This window comes from Micromys minutus (genome assembly GCF_963924665.1).
Source record: "Micromys minutus genome assembly, chromosome: 3".
In the NCBI taxonomy this organism is placed as follows: domain Eukaryota; kingdom Metazoa; phylum Chordata; class Mammalia; order Rodentia; family Muridae; genus Micromys; species Micromys minutus.
In genome coordinates, this window is record NC_137972.1 from 13,203,937 (window position 1) to 13,228,143 (window position 24,207).

The 24,207-nt window shown below is 47.6% G+C and overlaps 1 protein-coding gene across 1 annotated transcript; it reads right to left on the reverse strand.

Annotated features, from left to right (window-relative positions):
• Nucleotides 1–3,674: 3,674 nt before the first annotated feature.
• GPRC5A (G protein-coupled receptor class C group 5 member A) lies at nucleotides 3,675–18,463 on the reverse strand. The gene is made up of 4 exons (XM_080915085.1): nucleotides 18,336–18,463; nucleotides 8,386–9,324; nucleotides 4,075–4,130; nucleotides 3,675–3,879 (listed from the first exon to the last, which is right to left on the reverse strand). Exons 2-4 carry the CDS (start codon nucleotides 9,308–9,310, stop codon nucleotides 3,793–3,795), a joined length of 1,068 nt encoding a protein of 355 aa, XP_080771211.1. The 5' UTR covers nucleotides 9,311–9,324; nucleotides 18,336–18,463; the 3' UTR covers nucleotides 3,675–3,792.
• Between the last annotated feature and the right edge of the window lie 5,744 nt (nucleotides 18,464–24,207).

Here is a 24,207-nt window from a genome sequence, read left to right on the forward strand (position 1 = left end):
GTGGGTGGAGACAGAGACGGAAGTCCTCTTCCGTATAATAATTTTCAAACGCGGAACCTCTAGCCATCCAGAGGTCTTCCTTGACTCAAAGAGCGTATATATGAACAGAAGTGACAGTGGACCAGGGGGAGCGACCAGTGACGCGCAGTGGCAATCTTCTGTTACCAGAAAGGGCACGCACTCAGAAAGTTTTGAGCATCTTTCCACTTGAGAGACCACTTTATCTCTTGAACAAAGAACTCCAAGACAGAGACGGTGCAATTCCCAGGTCCTCTCAGTGTCTCAGAAGCCACGGGAATAGAGACCTTGGCAAAGCTCCTCCCCTAATGGCAAAATGGACCCAGAGCATTCTATGCCCTTCAGGGAAGGTGGGGGCAGAACGACCATACCAGCCTCCGCTTCATAGAGTTGTAAGCTACCCTAGGCTACATGAGACTTTGTCTCAAGAGACGTGCCTTTTATCCCAGCATTCAGGAGGCAGAGGCAGGATATCCCATCGAGTTTGAGGCCCCCCATACAGAGCTAAACAGTATCCCAAAAAGGCAGGAGCGGGAAGCAGGTCTTAAGTCCTTATCCAGAGGTATTCTGATACCTTCCAATGAAGAAGACCTAAGATCCAGGAAGAAGCTGGGCATGATGACCTTAATTCCCACAGCTGGCAGGATTTCTAGGCACACTAATTCCATACACACTCGGACACAATCCAGAAAGCTTCAGGTACTGATGTGCTTAGCCCATCCTGGTGGATGATACACAGAGACATGGGGGTCCAGAAGCCCATGCCTCTACTGTGTATCTCATCTGTCCTTTACAGCAGCCTTTATAACGAATGCAGAAATGTTTTCCCGACTCCTGGGAGCCACTTGAGCAAGTTAAACCTGAACAGGAAAGGGTGAGGACCTCGGTTTATAGCAGACAAGTCAGAACCACAGATCAAAACCCCCGGGGACCAGACTGACCAGCAAAGTGGTCGTCGTGATCAGTTTCAGATCCTGGGTTCTCTCAGTCTGTGGGATGTGACCTTGTCTCCAGGTAGATGGTGTAAGATTTGAGTTAGGTAACAGGCCACTTCGCTGGTGTCCCCCGCAATATTGCCGGCTTGATGGTGCAGAGGCGGCCCCACGCCTTTTGAATTCAGAGCTCCTTTGTGTTGATGTTTGTGTTGTGAGATTAATATATATATATATATATATATATATATATGTGTGTGTGTGTGTGTGTGTGTGTGTATATATATATATATATATATATATATATATATATATATATATATACATTTAGTGAGAAATGACGCAGGGTCTCTCACTGTACCCTAAGCTGGATCTTAAAATGATGGCATTCCCCCTACCTCAGCCTCCAGAGCGTTAGGATTACAGGTGTGAGCCACCATGCCTGGCTAGGGACGTCTCTATATATGGCAGTCTGAATAGGAGTGGCCCCCGTAGATTCCTGTGTTTGAGTGCTTGGCCATAGGAAGTGGCCGCTATGAGGTGTGGCCCTGTTGTGGCAGGCGTGGCCTTGTTGGAAGAAGTGTGTCACTGTGGAGGTAGGCTTTGAAGCCTCCTATGCTCAGGCTACATCCCCTGCCTCCTTCGGATGGAGGTATATAACTCTCAGCTCCTTCTCCAGCACCATGTCTGCCTGCCCGATACCATGATGACAATGGACTGAACCTCTGAAACTGTAAGCCAGCCCCAATTAAATGTTTGACTTTATAAGAGCTACCTTGGTGACATCATTTTTTTTTTTATTCTTCACAGCAATGAAACTAAGACCAACTAAGACCATATGTGTGTGTGTGTACATATGTATATATGTTTATTCACATGTGCATGTGTGGGTGCATACGTGGTATAATCTGTGTGGAATCAGAGGATAACCTATGGAAGTCAGTTCTCTCCTGATACCAGTGGATGAACTCACTCAGCGAGCTTGGCAGCAAGTACCACTACCCTCTGAGCCATCTGGCCAGCCCAGGAATATGTATTTATTGAGCACTTACTTTGTGATAGATATAGGAAAACCATGTTATTTTTTTTTCCTCACAACAAATTCCCATTGGGTTATGGCTTCTTCAGAAAGAGGAGAGTCTAGGACTCACATTCTTCAAGAATTGGCTCTCTCTCCACCATGTGGATCCCGGAGATTGGATCCAGGTTCTCACCAGCTCTCTCTTTCCTGTCTTCAGTCAGTAAAAACCCAGGCAAATGCAAGTATAGCCTGCCAACCTTTATGAGTTGTCAATCCCGAGCTGTAAATACCCATGATTCCTCATGGATGTAACTCACTTTTCTGCTGTTTTGATTGTTTTAATTGTTGTCCTTGAGACAAAGTCTTACTCTGTAATTCAGACTGACTCAGAAATCATGGCAATCCTCCTGCCTCAGTGTCCCATATGCTAGGATTACAGGTAAGCCATGCTGCCAATTCTCTAACCCAGTCTCATTCTGTAGACCAGGCTAGCCTCAAACTCACAGAAATCTACCTCTTACAGAGCAAGTTCCTAACTAAGCTAATGTTTGCTTCTTGTGCTGTGGCTAAGTATGAGAATCCTAGTTTCTCCATAGTAGAGAGATTCCTAATCCTCTGTACCACAAATTTTGGAAAAGTATTCCCTAGCCTCCCTGTGGCACGTGCAAACACATATCCACAAAATCCTTAAATTATAACATTAATTTTTAAAAAAAATAAATAAATAAACAAGGGGCTGGAGAGATGGCTCAGTGGTTAAGAGCACTGCTTGTTCTTCCAGAGGTCCCAAGTTCAAATCCCAGCAACCACATGGTGGCTCACAACCATCTGTAATGAGATCTGATGCCCTCTTCTGGTGTGTCTGAAGACAGCTACAGTGTACTTGATATATAATAAATAAATAAATATCTTTAAAAACAATTAAAATAAACAAACAAAATTTAAATTTAAGAAATAGTTGCGACCACATCTTTATTGAATACCCAGGTAAATAACTTACCACAAATGCATCCCACCCCAAGAACAGACTTATAGGAGGTAAGGGTGACTATTTTACGGAGGATGAGGAGCAAGGGGGAGGGGAGGAGCAAATGCTAGGAATTTATGGCAAGAACAAAACCCAAATTCTCCTGGCAGACCTTGTCTAGTACAATAATGTCCAAAGAGCTCCTGGCAAAGGACACAGAGGTCTGGGGTTGGCAGCAAGTTTGGAGGGGACATAAGATGTGCCAAGGTCACCCTTGGAAATCGGTATCTGCACCATGTGAGGCCATTGTGAAGCGGCGGCGCACAGAGAGTAGACACGTGACCTTTAGCCACGCCTCCCCAGGCAGAAAAGCCTTGCAAGGACACGGCCAGATTAGCTTCCAGTGTGGACTGAGATGGAGAAGGGGGTGACCTAGACCTTTCTGGGTTTATCCAAATCTTCGGTTCTGCTTGGTGCCAAGCAAACCTCACAGAACCCATTCTAGGTTAGGTGAATTGGCTTCAGAGGATGACCAAACAATGAGTAGTAAGATGAGCGACTGCTTGCTCATACTTTTGGGAGAGGTAAGAGTCTCACCCTGAGTTGACAAGACTCCCACCCCCTCCCCCGCCCCACTCCCTGAAGTATCCTAGAGATGGAGCAAATGAAACCCTGGAGCTCTGCAAAGACAGTCTCTTAGGCTTAGCAGCCCCAGGCAAGACAGCGGTGTGCTGAGCAGGTTGCAAACCTCTCTGTACATTTATTTCCCTAGGATGCCCTGGGTTCGGTTCATATCTGCAGGACTGCTGGCTGGACCTGCTTCTGGACTCTGGTTGTCCCACTCTTCCCGACAGTTAGCTGTCCCCTCGGCGTCCTTCGTAGTCATTGTACGGACTGGCCGGAGCCTGGGCTCTCGGGATAGAGAAATCCTTTTGGCGATTCTGTGAGGGAAGCAAATCATACGGTTAAAGCTTCTACAGACGTCTCAATGAACCTTCAATGCCCTTCCAACCCAGACTGTAGGAAAGAGATTGTAGGAAAGAAGGCTTGCCTTCCCTTCAAAGTGGCCACTTGGCGAGCATGCGCGGGGCAGGGGAGGAGGAGGCAGGAGGTGAGAAATGACAAAGGTCACTTACCTGCAGCTGAAAATGGGTGGAATAAGGTGCATAGAGTGTGTCCCCCGTCTCAAGACCTGAAACAGAGGAAGAGGAGAAACTGAGGCACCAGAACCCATCTGTGCTTTCCTTGCTATATCTCCGTGGGGTCTGTTACATTTGGTCTCACTGGGCCTCAGCAGTTTAAATTTCTTGCAGGGAGAGACTGTGCCTTTCAGTATGGTCACATCCTGGGACCACGGGATTTAGTCTTTTCCTGAACTAGGAAGAGTTTTTGAGCAGCTGTATTCTATGTGTTTAGGGGGAAATCATAGGCTTTTTAGACCTGAGCTCACTTTAAAGAAACTGCTTTGTTTCCTGACAAATTTACCTGCCCTTGTGCCCTTACTAAATGTTTCTTCATTTAAGACAGTGTGAGGACCCGGGTCCTGGTGGTGCACACTGTGATCCCAGTACCAGGGAGGTAGAGGCAGGAAACACATAGCAAGTTCCAACCCAGCCTGGGTTCCATGAGACCTTGTCTCAAAAAAACAAAACAGATGCAGTCAAAGTAGGTCAGTGGGTAAAGGCACTTGCCACCCAGCCTGATGCCCTGAGTTCCATCTTAGGGCCCACATGGTGGAGACAACAGGCTTCTGAGGTCAGAGGACCAGTTTAACCCACACGCGGTAAGTCAATGAATAAGCAACATTCAAATTTTGTACTACCAATAAGTTAACAAGCAAAGATAGTATTAAGAACATGAGGTTTGCCCTGACTTGAAAAATGCAGCAAATACACAAAGCACTCCCGAGTGAGGCAAAGGCCAACAAGAACATCTCAGTTCTACAGGCGCACATGGTGGAGCCATTAGACAGACTGGGGAACGCTGGACTCGGAAGCAGACAGGCAGAAGGCCACATCGGGCAAGCAGCTACGCCTAGTTCAGTCACAGAGGTTGGTAGCCAGTGATGACTTCATCTGTCTGAGAGAGTGGCTTGCATTGTGGAAGGCCTCACTGCTTCTTCAGACCCAGCATATCAGGAGCCAGTGACATACAGCAGTGTGTGTGTGTGTGTGTGTGTGTGTGTGTGTGTGTCCACCTGAGAAAGGAGCAACCAGGGCCCCAAAACATGAAAGGCAAGTCAGGCACACACCTGCAATCTTAGCACTCCAAAGACAAAGGTGGAAGATTGGCATAAATTAGAGGCCAGTCTAGTGTTCACCACAAGTTCTAGGACAGCCAGGACAAGTTAGCAGACTCAGTCTCACAAACAAACAACAACCACACCAAAAAAAAAAACAAACCACAAACAGAAGAACAGGAACAAAAAAGGGAGCACTGGGGTCTAGGGACCTACAACAGCACTGGGTAAGGCAGGAGGCTGAGGCTCTGGGAAGTACTGTGGGATGTTATTTCCTGCTCTCCCCACCCCACCCCCCAAACTCAAGCTTTGGGGCTAGAAGTGTTTTCAGTGGTAAAGCATTTGCCTGTCATGCATGAAGCCCTGGGTTCCATCCCCAGCAACATGCATGCGCACACACAAACCCACACCCACTCAACAACTATACAAGCTTTTAACCAAGTCTGGCAGTGTGCATGACCTCAGCACTCTGAAGAAAGAGGCGAGGACATCGACACACGTTCAAAGCCCACCTGGTCCATACAGAGACAGCAGAACCAAGACCTCTTTATCGATGAGTCCAGGAACCCAGCCTTGACCATCCCGCTAGCCTGAGCCAGCAACCACTTCCCTTCCTGAGATTAGACTCAAAGATCTGCATCACCTGGAGCTGAGCAATAGATCCCCACAGGTGGAGGCAGTTTCTAGCCCTCAGCTTAGCCTCGTTTTCTTCTGAAGATACTATGGCCCCTGGCTTCTCATAACTTAGGCAGGAATCAAACCATCACTTGCTCTCATATCACATGGGATCCTTCTCCACACTCCCAGAGACATCGTCAAAGATGGCTGTTCTTCCTAAGTCAAAACCCTGCTGGACTTTACAAAGACATCTACCAGCTTCCGTTAATAGGGCGTCCTCTCTTCCACCCTCTGTGACTACTGAAGGAAATCAGAGCTTGGGTCTACAGTCAACGCCCTCAAAGCCTCTTCTGTTCTGCCAGGAATGCCTTCAAAAAATTATGTGTGTATGTATGTATGGGTGGATGGATGGATGGATGGATGGATGGATGGATGGGTGAGTGGGTGGGTAGATGGATGGATGGGTGGATGGATGGACGGGTGGGTAGGTGGGTGGATGGATGGATGGGTGGGTGGGTGGGTGGGTAGATGGATGGATGGGTGGGTGGGTGGATGGATGGGTGGGTGGGTGGATGGATGGATGGATGGATGGATGAATGGATGGGTAGGTGGGTGGGTGGGTGGATGGATGGATGGATGGATGGATGGATGGATGGGTAGGTGGGTGGGTGGGTGGATGGATGGATGGATGGGTAGGTGGGTGGGTGGGTGGATGGATGGATGGATGGTATGTGCACATACATATTAGTGCACACAGAGGACATCAGATCCCCTGGAGGCAAAGTTGCAGGTGATTGTAAGGTACTCAATGTGAATGCTGGGATTTTGAACCCCAGAACATGTTCTTAACCACTGAGCCATTTCTCCAGCCCCAGAAATATCTTTCATATACCTAAACACAGAGCCCAACCTCACTCACATACCACTAGGGGTTTTTCTTCTCCTTCATCCCACATCATTCTGGATCAATCTACGGGCAGTTGTGCAGAAAGTACTAGATGAAGACCTAAGAGACAAGCATTCATTTCTACTAAACTACGATGGATTGTATGGGGAGCTACAGTAGAGATTGTCGAGAGTCTGGAAGAGACTTTGGGCTTTTGAGTAGCACTGAGGCTGAAGGACAATGGGGACATCTGAAATGAGACCCAGTGCATTCTGCATTGTGATATGGTCATGAGCCCACTAGGGCCATGGTTTGAAGGATAATGGATCCCATAGGCCCAGATGTTTGACTACTTGGTCTGTACTTGTTGGAACTATTTGGGAGGTTTAGGGCGAGCAGCCTTGTTGGAGGAAGCATGTCATTGGTGCAGGCTAGGAGTGGTTAAAGCCTCACCCCCACTTTGTTTGCTTCCTCTTGTGTTTTGAAGATGTGTGTCCCCAGCTCCCCCACCATGATGGTTTGCTTTGGGTCACAGTAACTAATACAGAGGTTATTAGTTATTTTATTAGGTTAATACTCAAGATCAGAGTCTGTAAATATCCTGCGAGCTCCTTAGAGTGTGGATGTTTTGTGTGTGGTTTCTGTGTGGATTTATTTTAAGAACTATCTGTTTTTATTTTCTGCCTGCATGAATGGGAGTGCACTGCGTGCACGTCTGGTGCTCACGGAGGCTAGAAGAGTACCAGACTCCTGGACGTGGACTTACTGATGGCTGTGAGAGGCCATGTGCATGCTGGGAAACAAACCTGGTCCTCTGCAAGAGCAGCAAGTGCTCTCAACCACCGAGCCAGCTCTCCAGCCCCCGTTTTGGTGTCGGGAAATTTTGTGTTTGTTTGTCGGCTTGCTTGCTTGTTTTTTTGTTTGTTTGTTGAGACAGAGTCTCATGTAGACCAGGGTGATAGTGAATTTCTAATCCTCTTGACACCCCCTCCCAAGGGCCCATGGTAGGTGTGAGCCTCCAATGTTCTCGAGGTTGTAGCACATGATTCTTTCCCCAGCTCTGTCTTTTCTCAGTTTTTGCTTCTGCATTTGGAAGTGTTCTGTTGCTTGTGTGTCTCCCCTCCTATCTCTAGTTCCCTTTGCCATTCTTGGGATTACAGGGCAGCTCCAGGGGCCTTGGATGGAATTATAGTGCAATTAAAACCAATACTGGGAGACATCAAGGCAGTTAGGGAATAGCCTTTGCTGTAATGGAATTGCTGGTGTGATTTCTAGAAAATTGCAGGTTTTATAACTGGGAATGGTTTGTGTCTTGAGACCACCCTATGAGCCCCAGGCTGGCCCTGAAATCTACTTTTAGCCAAAAATGATCCTCCTGCCTCCACCTCCCAAGCACTGGGCTTATAAGTGTGTGCCACCATACCCACTTTAGGTGGTGCTGGAGGGTCTCTCTGGTTTTTCATGCATGCTTGAACAAGCACTGCACAGACCCACATCCCCTGGCGTTCTGAGACATTGTCTTCCTACATAACCCAGGCTGATCTTAAACTCATGACCCTCCTGTCTCTATCGCCAAAGCACTAAGATTAGAAGGGTGTGTGTGTGAGTGTGTGTGTGTGTGTGTGTGTGTGTGTGTGCACAAACATTCGCATATTTGCCCACATGCAGACACCAATTTCTTCCCTCCATCTTTACACATCATACCTTGGGTGATTTCCTCTTGGGAGTAAGCTCTGTTCTCCACACCATAGCTCTGTTTCATGAGTTGAGGTTTACAGAAAGCATCTTCAACTGGGTAATCTGTGGGGCTCCGTTGCCTCGGGAGCTGTCGAAACTCGGGCAAGATATAAAACACCAGGAAAACCCAGCCATTGGCCACCAAGGCTGTACTGAGAATGGTGTCATCCCATTCCGGGCCAATGTCGGGAATCAGGAGCAGGACGATCCAGGCCACCCAGATGGCGATGGAGAGGAACGAGGTGAAGCATATGTGGACCCCGTGTCTCTTCCACCCAGAGAAGGATCCACAGAAAACGAGGAAAGAGGCGAAGAAGGTCAGCACCATCAAGAAGAGCACGTAGATGAGTAACATGACGAAGTCCTCATTGCGCCGAGGGGCAGGCAGCTCAGAAAAGACATTGACGTTGGTCCTGTTCATGGCGAGGACTAGGTATTCAATAGCGATGACGTCCTGGACCAGGCTGAAGCCCACAGCCAGGCTTAGGATCACAAGCCACGACAGGGGCTTCCTCCCTCGGACCAGCTTGATCAAGTTGAAAGTGTGGGCCAGGAGGCAAGAGAAGCAGATGGCGAATAGGACACCGAAGAGAAAGAAGCGCGTGGGTCCTGTGGCCCCATCCAACTTGATGATGAAGGCGAAGGTGAGGCCAAAGACCCCTAGCACTCCCAGGAGGAAGAGAAACTGGGTGGGGAGCATCTTTCTTTTGTTGGAGTCCTGTACTTTGCAGATGAGGAAAACCAGTACAAACATGAAAGTCACTGTAGCCACAGCCCCAACTGCGGCCAGTGTTTCCAAAGCAATGCCCCAGCCTTCTGCCAGGTCACAAAGTCTGTGGTACCTGGAATCCAGGTTTGAGCGGCAACCGCTGGGGGCTCCAGGAGTAGTCATTCTGGTTGGTCCTGCTTTTAAAAGGAAGAAACAAAATCAGGGACCAAGCAAGCCTCTGAGACAGAGGACAGAAATAAGACTGTGTTTAGTCAGTCTGACTTTTAAACTTGCTACATTAAAACTAACCGTAGGGAGGAGTCTACAGGTTGCTGGGGAGGGAGAGCCTTTTTCTTTTAATTTGGGGGTTTGTTTTATTTCGTTTTGTTTTTATCAGCATGCAAATGGATGGTTTGCTTTTTTGTTTTTATTGTTTTTTTCTTTTTTTCAGTGATTATGATTTTTGGGTGCCCTCTCTGGGAAAGAGAATAAGACAGATGTGGGGAAAAAGGAGACTGAGAAATTAGATACTAGATCAGGACCATAAAACATCTTTTTTTATAAAGAAAGAATCTTTATATGAAAATAGGAAACCCTCAGAGGAATCCACTCTGGAACTTCCAGTAACAGCAAAAATAATAGTTCTAGTCGGGAAAATTCCACAGGGGCTTGGGAAACTGGAATGTCAGCCCATAGACATACAATATATTGAATTAAAGGACTAGAATCTGCTAATTGGTGCTAACTTAAAACAATGACACATCATAGGTTGTGCACTATATTACAGAGTTTGTGCGTTTGGGATACGCACACATTTTGATGCATCATACAGTTGCTACATGTTTGGATTTCCAGTGGACTTCTGCCTTGGGTTCTGAAGGATGCTTGCATGTTTCAGAAAACCTTTATGTTTTGTTTGTTTGTTTTTAATGACCCAATGTGTTTCGTTAGGGCTACTTAAAGAGGCATGCTATGGTTATTGAGGAATGCCTACCACACCCTTGCCTACCACCCTACCAACCAGAAACTACATACAAATCCTCAGGAGTGGAGCCTCGGGACCTCCTACCCTTTCATAACAGGGTGACGACAGCCCTGATTTGGTTTTCTGAGCCAGGGTCTCCTGAAGCCCAGAGTACCATCAAACTTTGTCCTCCTAACTCTCTCCCAAACCCTGGGATCACAGGCCCATGCCACTCCAAGCAGTAACAACAGCAAAAACAGTATTTTGTATATGGGTGACTAAGTTTTGGGACATCACCAATGTAATTCTCCTGTTAGCCCTCCCTCACCCTCTCCCCGACTGACTGGGATTGGTCAACAAGTCTAAAAGTCTCTTAATCACTTTGAATTTAGTTAGAGGGAAACAAGATTCACTAAACTCACTAAGAAGCAAGGACACGTGGAAAAGCTGCTGTCAGACCAGAATGTGGTCCTGAGGAGAGAAGGAACCCAAGGAAAGTGATGGAACCCAGGCTCTTAGCTTTGGTCTAGAGTTGTTTTCTTGTTGGTTGGCTTGTTGGTTGGTTGGTTGGTTGGTTGGTTGGTTGGCTTGTTGGTTGGTTGGTTGGTTGGTTGGTTGGTTGGTTGGTTGGTTGGTTGGTTTCACACTTATTTGTTAACTCACTTATTTGGAGCAAGGAGGCCATGAAATGTCAAAGGACAACTGAGAGGAGTTGATTCTCTCCTTCCACCATGCAGGTCCCGGAATCGAGCTCATACTGCTAGACTTAGCTGAAAACACCTTTGCCCACTGAGCCATCCCCCTGGCCCAGCCTCTCTGTCTTTTGAGACAAGGTCTTACTGTAGCTGAGACTGACCTAGTCTCCTGATTACCCTCCTGCTTCAGCCTCCCGAGGGCTTGGATTACAGGCCTGAGACTGCAGGACAGGAAACTATTTGGAGCTGCCTTAAATTCTTTTGGAATGAGTCAGGGCGAGAGAGGAAGGTGGACCCGGGTCACACCTACAATTGCAGGGTGGGGGTGGGGACCTGAAGTGGGAAGGAGACTGGAAGGGAGGTTCCTGCTGACTCAACCCCAGGCCCTCTGTTCACCTTCACATACAGAATGGTTTGAGTACAAAACGTTCCCCAAGGGCTCATTCGTGTGTTTGCATACTTGGTCTCCCGCTACGGGGCAGGTCTTTGGTGGGGCCTGCCTGTAAAAGTGAGCCACTGGGTAGAGCTTGTGGACCTCTTAGCCTCGCCCAGCTTCCTGCCCATTCTGCTTCCTGTCGGTAGAAGCAATGGGACCAACTGCTCATAAACTCCTGTCATGGGCCTTCTCCATGGTGAAGGGCTGCAGCCCCTCAAACTGTCGACAAGATCATCCCTTGATCCCTCTTGACAGGTCTCTGGTCACAGCAATCAGAAAGGTAACTGGGATCAGTGGGCTTCAGATACGTATGGACCAAGTGGCAGACCCTATGAACCTGTTTCCTCTTCTATGAAACAGGGAAGCGCTGCTGAAGCAGGGGGCTGAGCCCTTAGGCAGCTTCTCTGCTTACCCACTGGGCAGTTCTGTGCAGACAGCTCCCACATCTGCGTCCCTCCCACATCTGCATCCCTCCGGGGCCCATCTCCTCTCCCACCCCACCTCTTGTCACTACTATATGGACTGTGACCATCTAACCAATCTGAAACTGGTCTAGGAGCCTGGGGACAAAGTCAAAGCTCTGTGAAGAGTGCTGGCCCCAGGCAGGGCCTTGCCATGTGACACTGACTGGCTACACAAATGGCAACGTCTGAGGAGCCCCTGGCTTCTGTCCTCCATTTCCAGACTCCTCTTCAGCACGATAATGATGGGGTTCTGCCTCTACATGGTCCCGGCTGGCGGATCTCATAAGTGCACTCTTGTTGAGGAAGTAAGATGGCTCAAAGCTGCTTCTGTCTTCTTCCCCCTCCTGAGATTCACATCACTCACTCTGTCACCAGAACTGAGCACAGTGCCTTCTTCTGAAGACTGCCCTGGGGGTGACATCAAGGTCTCAGCTCTCTCGGTGACATCTTCATTTTCTCTCCTAAATTCAGTCAGTAGTAACAACAGTCACAGTATCCTGAGAAATTAGTGACATCTACTGCCACACACTGGGTCGGCACAATGCCAAGTGCCTCTGCTTGTCCCACACATTGTCCCCTTTCTGTGTTCTTACATATTATCTCACCTAATACTCTAAAGTATATTTATAGGCTAATTCTTAGGAGAGGAAGCTAAGGCCCAGTGGATAAGGCGCTTTCCACATAAGTATAAAGACCTGAGTTTGAGTCCCCAGAACCCAGTTCAAAGCACAAAAGACAGTGAGTCCCCATCACCCCAGGGCTTCTACAGTGAGTCTATCCCAGGGATATGTGAGGCAGGAGAATCTCCGGACAGTCTAGTCTGACATATGCATAATACACACCGACCCTGACTCAATGAAAGTGGAAGGCAGGACCAGCACCCGAGACTGTCATCTGACCTCATCCTGAAGAGCATGTGTACCGACTTACACATGCACACTTCTTTCTAGTGATGAAGTTACATGCCCAGTGTCACAGACGACAATTCATAATCCCAGCTACATGCAAGGGGATCACAAGTTTGAGGTCTGCCTGGACTACATAGCAAATTCAAGGTCAGCCTGGGAAAGTTAATAAGATTCTGTTTAAAAAAAAAAAATATATATATATATATATATAAGTTAAAAGCTGCGGGGTGGCCCACACCTTTAATCCCAGCACTCAGGAGGTAGAAGCAGGAGGATCTGAGTTTGAGGCTAGCCTGGTCTACAGAGCAAGTTCTAGGACAGCCAGGACTATACAGAGAAAAACCAAAAAAGATGATGATGATGATGATGATGATAATTTAAAAGATAATTTTTTAATTGAATGATATATATGGAGGGAAGTTTGGAAGAGAAATGGATAAGGGCAGAGTAGGAGGCCAGACGTGACAGTGGTTGCTTTGCAGACCAGCAGGAGGCAGAGAGGAAGTAAGGTCTCTGAAGTCAAGTCAAGCCTGGAGCTACAAAAATGAGGCCCTATCTAAACAGGAAGAAAAAAAAAAACAACAAAAAAAAAAACCAAGTCTGACATAGGTGTGTGAAAAGTGCGCTACCCACACAAATACACAATGAGAAATAATAGCTGCGGCCCTTTAACACGGTTTCTCACGTCGTGGTGACCCCCAACCATATAAGGATTTCGTTGCTGCTTCAAAAGTCAGCTCTGACTGTCGAGGCGTCTCCAGAACAAGCGTCCCTCCCTGCAGTCATGGTTGCTCATCAACAAGCACCAAGTGCACACAAATTTCACAGACCCCAAAGTATGGCAGCAGCCCTTGGGAGAGCCAAGGGAGCGAATCAGGTGGCTGACCAGTCAGTCGTTCACCTAAGCAGTCAGGAAGTGCACTTGAGCAACCACCCTAGGTGACCTCGCCTACCAGGAGGAGGGGCCGGAGGTGTGAAAAGAGCTGGGAAAATGGGCTTGAGAGATAAGCGGAGGTGAGAGGTTGTTGTTATGGAGGTAAGAGAGGCCCTGAGGATGAGCAGAGGTCAGGTCAAGTCCTCAAACTCTCAGGAGTTACTCGGAGTTGCCATTGTCACTGGGAGCATACAAATGGGACATACAAATAAAGCTACATAGGAACATTAAGAGCCCAAATCTCAGCAAAACTTCACTGAGCTGTGTGCCATTTTATTTAATCCTCCTAGCCCCGCTTTACCGTCTGTTTTTAAACTGGGTCTCACTGTAGCCCAGGCTGGCCTTGGACTCACTGCAAAGCAGAGGATAACCTTGAACATCTGGATCTTTCTGACTCTGCCTTCAAAGTGTAAGGATTAGAGGTGGGAGGCCCTGTCTGGTGTTTCATCACTCCCTTGACAGCTGAGAAAACTGGGGCGAAAGAAAACCAAATTATTTGTCCAAGGCTATATAGTTTGTTTTTTATTAAATGGGGTTTTACATATGCAAATTATTCAAGTGTCCACTTTCATTTCTCTTAAACAAAAATTCCAAAATGTGGTGTGTGTGTCTGTCTGTGTGTGTGTGACACACATGTGTACAGGTGCTCACAGAGGCCAAAAGAAGGTATCTGTCAGACGCCCTGGAACTGGAGTCACAGTTGGTTATGACCTCATTACGTTCTGGGATCTGAGTTCAGGTCCTCTGAAAGAACAAGGAAGTGCTCTAACAGCTGATCTGTCTCTCTAGCCCGTCTTTCTCTTCTTCCTTCTTTTTCTTTTTCTTTTTGGTTTTTCAAGACAGGGTTTCCCTATGTAGCTGTGGCTGTCCTGATTCGCTGATTCGATCTATAGACCAAGCTAGCCTGGAACTCAGAGACCCACCTGCCTCTGCCTTCCAAATGCTGAGGTTAAAGACACAAGCCACCACCATTTTTTTAAAAGACAGGGTCTGAATATGTAAGTAACTTAAACTGACCTCAAACTCACAATCCTCCTGCCTCTATCTCTTGAGCTCCAGAATTCCTGGTATTACCACACCCGGCATTCCAAGAGTATTTTCTATATGAGGTTGGGGTTGTTCAGGGCTTTCCCATACAAAATCATACCTTTTGCCTCATGTACATGAATTACTCTCCTAGCCAGGAAGCCCCTCCCCTCCTGCTCACAATACTGATGTGTATTTCTTCAAAGCTTGGTCCCAACTTGTCCTCCACAGGGAACTTGTATCACGTTTTGGTTAATTCCACTTCACCTTAAACATATAAGTCTCTTCCTAGACCTGACAGTGATGTACCCATTTTCCTGTGTGCCTGGTAGTGACCATATGTTAACACCAGTGTTAACCAGCTAACAAGCCCCATGAGGACACAGATCACATCTCCTGCCTGTTAGCATCTCCCTCTCTGTGCTCTTCTCAGTGACTTCTGAGCGAGTATTTTGGACTAAGATCGACTGCCGAATATCTCCTCAGGGTGAGTGATAGGATAATATATTTATCTGAGACAGAGTCTCATTCTTGTGTCGTCAGCGCTGGCCTCAAACTCCCGAACCTCCTGACGTCGTCTCCCAGGTAATGGGCTCTCATCCGTGAACTCCCACACCCGACTAAAGGAGTAAGAAATCTTAGGGTGAATCTGTGCGCATTTTTCTGACCCTCCTACGTTTACCCAGGCTGAGTTCTTCCAAGGGAGGAGTCCCACAAAAATGTTTCTGCGGGGGGATTAGTTAGGTGGGAAGTACCTCTCCGGAATCCCCTGTACTGGGGTAACCATCCCAGTTCCCATCACAGAAACATGACACATCACGGCAGTGTCCTGTGATTAATGCCTTACTAACAAAACTGAGTGGAGTTTCTAAGCAGTGATGGAAGGAAAATCATCATCATCTCGCCAGAACAGGAGACAAACTTGAGACTGAGGCTCAGGCTCACTTCTCACTTTCATGCCGAGCCTGAGAGTGGAGCCACCTTGTTCTTACTCCAAACAAAGCAAGGAGACTTTAGATTCATGAGAGGGTGCAAGAATACTAGAAACCACTGTGTGGTGGCACCTGGGCTCCCAGCAAGTTCAAGGTAGGTAGATCTTTGTGTCAAGCCCAGACCGACAAAAACAAAACCCATGAGTTCCACCATGTTAAAGAAGAAAAGCATCTCGTGTGTGTGTGTGTGTGTGTGTGTGTGTGTGTGTGTGTGTGTGTGTGCTTGCTTACATGCAGAAGCCACTGAAGCCACTGAAGGACACTGAATACCTTTCTCTGTGGTTATCTTCTCCTGAGACAGTCTCTCACTGTGCCTGAAGCTCACTGTTTTCTTGGACTGGCTGGCTAGGAAACCCCCAGGATCTGTCTGCCTCTGCCCCTCCAGCCCTGGGGCTACAGACATGCATGGCCACTTGCTGCTGTGGCCCAGGTTTTTACACGGATGCTAACTCAGGATTCTAAATCACATCTCACGCTTACACGTCAAACACTTTCTCATCCACTGCGCCATCTCCTCAGCCCCTTTACTTGGTCCTTGGCAGATGCCATACGTGAAATAAATAACCAACGAAACCTCAGAAGTGTTTTCTGGATACTTTACTGTCCTCATACCTTTCAGATCTCCTTTATTAGCCAAAGAATCCGCGCTCTCGGGATCTGCCTTTGTCAAGCTCGTGCACAACGGCTGTAAGCAGTACAGGCATCAGAAGCCGTGAATTTGTAATATGAAAGCAGCCACAGATGATGCAAAAGCAAATGAGTTTTAATATATCCCCCCATAAAACTCATTATTAATAAGGAAATAAACAAACCTACAGGCAAATTTGGGTCACAGACCATAGTTTGCTACCCCTACTCTAGCGGATGGAATCTATCCAAAGAGTCCGGCATGTTTGCCAGAAACAGACTGTAGTTTAGGACACGATGATCTGAAATTCTAAAATAAGCATACAGACCCTTGCCCTGGGTCACTCCTGTACTTCAACCGCTGGAAATGGGAAAGAGGAAAAGAAGCACTTGAGCCTGAAGTTCGAAATACCCCAGGGCAGCAAGCAGATCAAGACCTGGTCTCAAAAAGAGAGGAAGGAAGGAGGGCTATAAAAAGAAGAAAGTGGGCACGGTGGTACATGCCTGTGTTCTGGCATGCTCATACCTACAGAGAGACGGAGAGAAACACAGAGACAGAGACACACAGAGACAGAGAGAAAGAGAAACAGAGAAAGAACTCAAACAGACAAGCCAGCACTGCTCTGAAGGTCGGATCCCCTCTAGTGAAATCTCGCTCAGTTTACTGCCCACTGTTGGTTCCCACCATTTCCTCCACTCTCTGCTGATCTTCAGAAAGAACAGAAATCCGTCATCACATTCCTCTTCACACTGTTATATCCTCAATTATCTCTCAAGAATGGAATGAAAACGCACAGGTTTTGGGGGTTTTGTTTGTTTGTTTGTTTTTCAACCGTGCTAAGGAGACTGTGCAACTCCAGACAGGCGGGACCTACACGCAGAAAAGATGCTTCCAACCAATACTCCTGGACCTAAGGACCTCTGCAGCAGGTGGCTGCTTGATGACTTACTTGTTTCGCAGGATCCAGGAAACCCTGGAGTGCCTGGAGCCAGGTAGAGACCTTTTCTTGGGAAATCACACATACAGCTGTGGTTATTTGGGCCTGGGGGCCAGCCTCTCCATTCCTGCTTTGATCCTAAGGCATCTCCCAACCCTTCCTCCCCTCCCCTTCCTTCTTTCTATCAGTGATGGCCAGTACACAAACCCCTAAGGGTGAAATGTTGGCCTCACCCTCCCCTCCACCTCCCCGGCCATTGTATCTGAAGTGGCTAAAGAATTCTCCTTCAGTAATGGGCTCAGAACAGTGGCTGTTTCCAAAGAACCCTTCACCAGGCTTCAACAAATGCCTCTGAGAGGTCTGCCTGGAGGAAAGCCATGCAGGAAAGTTGATGATCATTCAAACTCCTGCATCCAGGTAGGCGTTTGCCATCTGGGAGCCTTCGCAACGTGACCTATACCTGTAATCCCAACACTCTGGAAACTGAGGCAGAATGGTGATTGCAGGCTTGAGGCCAGCCTCAAGGTCTTAAAAAAACAAAAACAAAAAAAAAACAAAAACAAAAACAAAAAAAAACAAAAAAAACAAAAAAAAAAAAAAAAAAAAACAACCACCGTTTCCTTTTCCTGTCTTCAGATTCAATGTGATCCACCAGCCTCCTCCTGCCTACCCCACACACCTCTCTGAAGAGGAGCTTTTCAACCTCCTGCCCGCCAGGAAGTTAAAGGGGGCCGCTGGTAGCCAGCCTCTCCCTCTTTATTCATATACCCTTGAAACTCATGGGAGTTGAAAGCACCGTAACCCATCTCCCACCGGTAGCTAGCTAGCACCTGTGGGAGTGGCGCGGTGCAGTTCAAAATGGACCTCTCTTTTAATTTTAGTATTTTTAGCTACTGTTTTGTATTTGGAGACAGGGACTTCTGACCTGGAAATCACTGTGGAGTCAAGGCTGACCTTAAACTCTTGATCTTTCTTCTACCTCCCAGGTGCAGGATTACAAGCCTGCGCTACAGTTTCTAACTGTTCCCTTATTGGTCCGTCCCCTCTGTCTTGGCCTGAGAAGTCCAAAGAACACATCCAGAGGTGAGAGAAGCCACAGTCATTCCTTTCTCTGTACTCCATCACAGGCTGTGCTGTCTAGGCTCTCCAACCCACGACTCCACAGGTCCCATTCTCCGAATTTAAAACTAGAGCCTGGAGCGCTCCGGGGTAAGCCCCTCTTACCTGGGCGCCGCGGCGCTCCGCTCCGGCTGAACCGAGAACTTGCGACTCACGCGTGGAAGGGGAAAGCGCGCAACCCCTGGCTGCCAGGCACGTCCCGGGACAAGGATCCCGCCTTGGCTGCGCTAAGCAGTTATAAAGGCTTCTGTCGCCCGAGGGAGGGAGAGGGTGAACCGAGGGACAGGGGGCGGGGGCGGGGCGGAGGGAGAGGACACGCCTAATCCAGTTCCCCGGCCCTTCTCGCTGTTATGAAAATAAAGTCACCGTGCCAGAGAATGAACCGAAAGCCTCCCTGACGTCAGAAGCACAGTCACTCATGAAATAGGTGGCAGGGTTGTGGGGGCATCCTAAACTGCCAGGCGTAGCTCCCGACTGGCGCTCAGGTCGGTCCCAGAGCGCCTGTAGGAAAAAAGCCACAAGGTGAACCCAGCTACGGATGAGCGCGCTACTGGCTGTCATCTCCTAGAGGGAGCCACACCCATCCTCCCCGAGGGCACTCCAAGGCCCCAAGGGCAAAGGCTTAGCCAACAGCTCCTTGCAGCTCCTTTGTTACTTTCTGTGAGAAAAGTTGGTCCTCTTTTCCCCTTAGCAGCACCTGACTCCCCATCACCCTCTGGTGAACAGGGAGGAGCCAGGTTTAAAAGAGAATAGACAGTCACTCTCATGCCTAAGGAAGTAAAGACCAAGGAAAAGTCCCCTTGGGAACCCAAAGATGCTTCAGCAAAGCCCCTTCTTAGAACTAGTAGTTCCAAGTCACATAGCCAAGTTAGTACGACCCGGCTGAAGATCATATCACCTTACTTCTAACGACCTCTCCAAAGGCTTGACAAAGCAGCGGATAGGAACAGGGGCGCCAGATAAAATTTTGAAATGAAGGAATTCGCCTTTGGTGTCTGATTCCACCTGCTTAGGCAGGTGCCCGCAGCTCGTCCATTATCAGGCCTGTCTGGCTGAAACTTGCCTATTCAGTGGTCCTGGAATGTGATGTTGGTCCAGGTTCTACCCGGTTGGCTGTGTTGGTGGGCAGTGGGGAATTGAGTTTTACGGTGGTAGGAAAGGCCTGGGACAGGGGTTCTCAACCTTCCGAATGCTTTAGTACAGTTTTAATACAGTTCTTCATGTCTGGTGACCCCCCCCCAACCATAAAATTATCTTTGTTATTACCTCATAGCTATGAATATGAATGTATGCTTTTTGCTGGGCTGAGGGGACCCCTGTGAAAAGGGTTTAACCCCTGCAAAGAATTGTGACCCACCGGTTAAGACCTACTGGCCGAGAGCAACCAAAACTCTCCTTGCTTCTCTCCACATCCTTAAATGCCTTTAAATTTTTAACAGTCTTTCCAGATGCTAGGGGCTCACACCCTTAATCCCAGCACCCATAAGGGAGAGGCAAGTGGATCTCTGGGACAGAGGCCAGCCTGCTCTACACAGTGAGTTCCAAAACAACCAGGGATACACGGAGGAGCCCTGTCTCAAACAAAAGGAAAAGAAAATAATAAAATGTAACAAGTTAGGCATGGTGGTACACCCCTGTAACGCCAGCACGTGGGAGGTAGAGGCAGAGATAAGGGCTCCAAAACCAGTTTTTACTACATAGGAGTTTGAGGTCGCCTTGGGCTCCAAAAGACCATCTCCAAAACCAGAAGGTGACTGACTGCAAATGGCAGTTCGAGTCAGCATTTGGGAGACTGAAACTGGAAGATGGCCACCAGCCTGAACCAGACAGGGGAGTATGGGGCAGTGAGGGCGGCTACTCACAAGAGCCTATGTCAAAAGGCATAGGAGATGGGAAGGTGGGTTAGGCAGTAAAACATGTGCTGCCTAACCTCATAACCTGAGTCTGGGTCCCAAAATCCACATGAAGGTCAACCAAGTCCAAGAAGACTACAAAGCTATCCTCTGATGTGTACACAAGACCATAATGAATCACACACACACACACACACACACACACACACACACTGCAATAGAAAGAGAGAGAGAGACTATTTGTGGGCCCATGTTATGATGTGTAAGGTACTGAGTTCAAGTGCCAGGACCAGAACAATCTACATCTTTGGAGCACATGCCTCTATTGCTCTCATACCCAAGAAGCCACAGCCAGTACTTGGCCTTCTCCCTAGAGGCCTTCAGGTCAGAGATCATTGAGTCCTCCTCCTCTCCTGGGGCTCAGCAAGCGGCAGGGCCTGGGGAAAGGACTAGGAATGATGGGGCTGGGAAGGGCTTCTCTCTGAACCTCTACTATCTAATCAACAGAAACTTGAGCCAGACCAGTGTACAACAGGACCATGGGCTGTCTACAGTTTCTAGGCATGGATGTTGTAATGGCTATTCCCGGTTGTCAACTTGACTATATCTGGAATAAACTACAATCTAGAACTGAAAGGCTCACCTGTGATCCAGACCTTGAGACTGGAAGACACAAGTTTCTGACCTGGATTTTGGCGTGGAGATCTTGAAGCAAAGTGGCCATGAAAAGCTTAGGCCCAGGCAAGGTAGTACATACCTTTAATCCCAGGAAACTAAGGCAAGGAGATCTTTGAGTTCAAGGTCAACCTGGGACAAAGAAAGTCCCAGATGCAGGCTTGGTGGTACACATCTTTAATCTGGACCACACCTCTGCTAAAGACCTACATAAGGACACTGGAAGAAGGAAGATTCTCTTCTTGTCTACTTGCACTTACCTGACAGCACATCTGTTGGAACCTACGTCTACAGAAGACCAGCTGAAATAACCAGCCTCATGGGACTGAGCAGCTACTAGATTCTTGGACGTCCCTTTCACAGCTGACCATTGTTGGGGAGTCGGACTACAGACTGTAAGACATCATAATAAATTCCCTCAATGTAGAAAGGCATTCCATACTGTGACTCTAGAGAACCCTGACTAATACATATACACCCACACCTACACATATACATACACATTGGAACAGCAGTTGGTTGAATTATAAGAAGTAAAAAGATATTGGGGAACTGGGCATGGTGGCTCACCCCCATTGTCCTGGCACTGGAGAGAAGGAATCAGGGGACTGATGTGGGCTCAAGCCTACATATCAGGTGCCATTCATATCTGAACTCTAAAGTGAGACCTTGTCTCAAGAAGAAAAAAGAAAGAAGAAGAAATGAGAAAAGAGATGACTTGCTTTATCATATATTTAACACAATAGCTCCCAAATAGCATCATCTCAGCACAGTATCTTTTAAAATATGAGGCTAGGGGTTGGGGAGCTGGAGAGATGGCTCAGCAGTTAAGAGTAACTGCTCTTCCAGAGGACTTGGGTTCAGTTCCTAGCACTCACGGGGTGGCTCACAACTGTAACTCCAATTGCAAGGGACCCCACACGTTCTAATGGCCTCCCTGGGTACCCAGTACATACCTATTACACAGATGCACATGCAGACAAAAACACACATACACAAACTCACTCTCTAGACCACACTGGTTGCTAACTCGGAGATCTGCCTATCTCTGCCTTCCTAAGTGCAAGGATTTAAGGTATTCACCACCACCTCACAACTAACAGCTATTCACCACCACCTCACAACTAACAGCTATTCACTACCACCTCACAACTAACAACTATCTTTTCAGTGAAGCAAGAGGCTGGTGAGATGGCTCAGTGGGTAAAGGTGCTTGTCATGAAGCTGATGGCCTAGGTTTCATCCCACAAAGCAAGAGAGAAACAACTTCTGCAAATTACCACACGTGTGTTATAGCATGTCTATACAAAAGAAATAAATGAGCACATAAGTGTAATTTAAAATTGTTTCTTTCCTTATAAATAAAATACATACTAGGCATGGTGCCACATGACTGTAATCCCAGCACATGGGAAGGTATTGTTGGATGGTGTAGAATTCAATGGTATCCTGAGTTACATAGTGAAGCTTTGTTTAAGGTGTGTGTGTGTGTGTGTGTGTGTGTGTGTGTGTGTGTGTGTGTGTGTGTGCTGAGTTATTCTGCATTACTTGGTCAAACTAAGTCCTTGAAAGTCTAGCATGTTTTATGTCTACAGTCTATGCCAGTTTATGCCAGCCACATATCAGGGGATCAAAAGTCATGAGTGGCTAGTGCCTGCCACCCTGAACGACAAAGAACTAGCTGTCACTGAGGGCACTTACAGCCCTGAGTCACTGTCTGGGGTGAGGCTCATGAAATCAAGGATAACATGTCAGGTCTGGGGAAGAAGCAGGATAGAGGGGACATAGTTTCTTCTTTACCACTGGCCCTTTTCCTAAGAGCCCGGAGAACCTCCCAGAGAAGCCGGGAAACCCAATGAGAGCGCAGGAGTAGACTGCACATTTCCTGACGCGCATGTCTCTCAGAATTCTAGAGGATGTCTGGCTGGCTGGTCCAGGCCTACGGCTGAGAGACTCTTTGTATGGCAAGGTGGTGGCAAGGTTTGGTCCCTGGAGTTCCTATTTCACTTTGCCATTGACTTTGGATGCCCACCTGTTACACAGGAATTTTCTCCTAATTGAAACATTTCCCTCCTGGAGTAAAAGCCATAAGACTCAGGAAGCCAATGAAAGTTACAAGGTCCCACCCCAAGATTACATAAGCAGTTAACCATCATTAGAGAGTGGAGTCTCTGGCGGAGATGCCTGCAAGCTGGGCAGGAAGTACCAAGGATACGTCCATGAGTCATCACCTGGTGCTGAAGTGGACTTTTTTAGTGAACAGCTGCCTTTGAGTCACCCATGCTCCTATAAGTAAAAAACCCAGTGAGCTCATTAGTTTGCTAGGCTAGATATGGACAGAACTGTTTCTTTGGACTACAGTCAGTGCTCTGTGCAGCGTGAGCAGACGTGTGTTCATGTCTCCCCAGGAAAAGTTATAGAACACTGCCTTCATCTCTTAGCACTCTCTCCTATCCTTATTTTTTTATTTTATTTTATATGTGTGAGTGTTCCGCCTGCAAGTACGTATGTATACTGTCCACATTCCTGATGCCCAAGGAGGTCCGAAGAAGATACGGGATCCCTTGGAACTGGAGTTGCAGATGGTTATGATTAGTCATGTAGGGGTTGGGAACCAAACCTGGGTCCTCCATGAAAGCAACTAGTGCTCTTAACCACTGAGCCATCTCGTCAACCCCTGATGTTTTTTCAAGATCTACTTATTTTATGTATGTGTACCTGTGCACCATTTACACAAAGATGCCAGAAGAAGCCACAAAATGGAATTGGAACTCCTGGAATTGAACTTACAGGTGGTTGTGAGCTGAACCCTGTTCCTCAGAATGTTCAGTAAGTGCTCTTAACATCTGACCTATCCTTCTCCAACTCCTGGTTTTTGACAAACTCTTTGTTTGGGTTTTTTGCTTGCTTGCTTGCTTGCTTGCTTGCTTGCTTGCTTGCTTGCTTGCTTGCTTGCTTGTTTGCTTATCTGTTTTCTCTTACCCTCCTTTGAGCCTCCTTTTCTCCTTCTGCCCCATTGTAGATACAACAGCCCAGCACAAAACCAGAACTAAAGTCAGGCGATCGAGTGATCTAGAACACAGAATTCGTGGGGGCCACCTTGCCTGTCAGAGAAGGTTCTTCCCTAAACTCTGGTCCAGATGCTTCTTGCTTGCCTCCTCTAGTCCCAGCTCTCTGCCTGAATTCTTAGAAGGTGAGGGAGACTCTCCAGAGGGAGGAATAGCTGGTTGATTTCGAAAGGCTCCTGGGGACTGAAGGGAGGGCCCAGTACACGGGATAGTTTATTTCATGGGCCTTTTGCTCTGTATGTATGTAAATTGGTCAGAAAAAGTTGGGAGCCTGCTATAGTCTAAGTGTCTTCCCCCAAAGCCTTTGCATCAGAAGCCTGGGTGCTCATGTGGTGATCCTGGAACCTTTGACAGGTGGGATTTAATGGGAGGGATTAAGCT

Bases quoted from the DNA above. Each gene is read 5' to 3' on its own strand.
- GPRC5A (XM_080915085.1), bottom strand. From the start codon at position 9,310: ATGACTACTCCTGGAGCCCCCAGCGGTTGCCGCTCAAACCTGGATTCC. The intron at 4,131-8,385 runs GTATGATGTGTA...CCTCTGTTTCAG, and splicing joins CCAAGAGGAAATCACCCAAG to GTCTTGAGACGGGGGACACA. The intron at 3,880-4,074 runs GTAAGTGACCTT...CTTCCCTCACAG, and splicing joins CCACCCATTTTCAGCTGCAG to AATCGCCAAAAGGATTTCTC.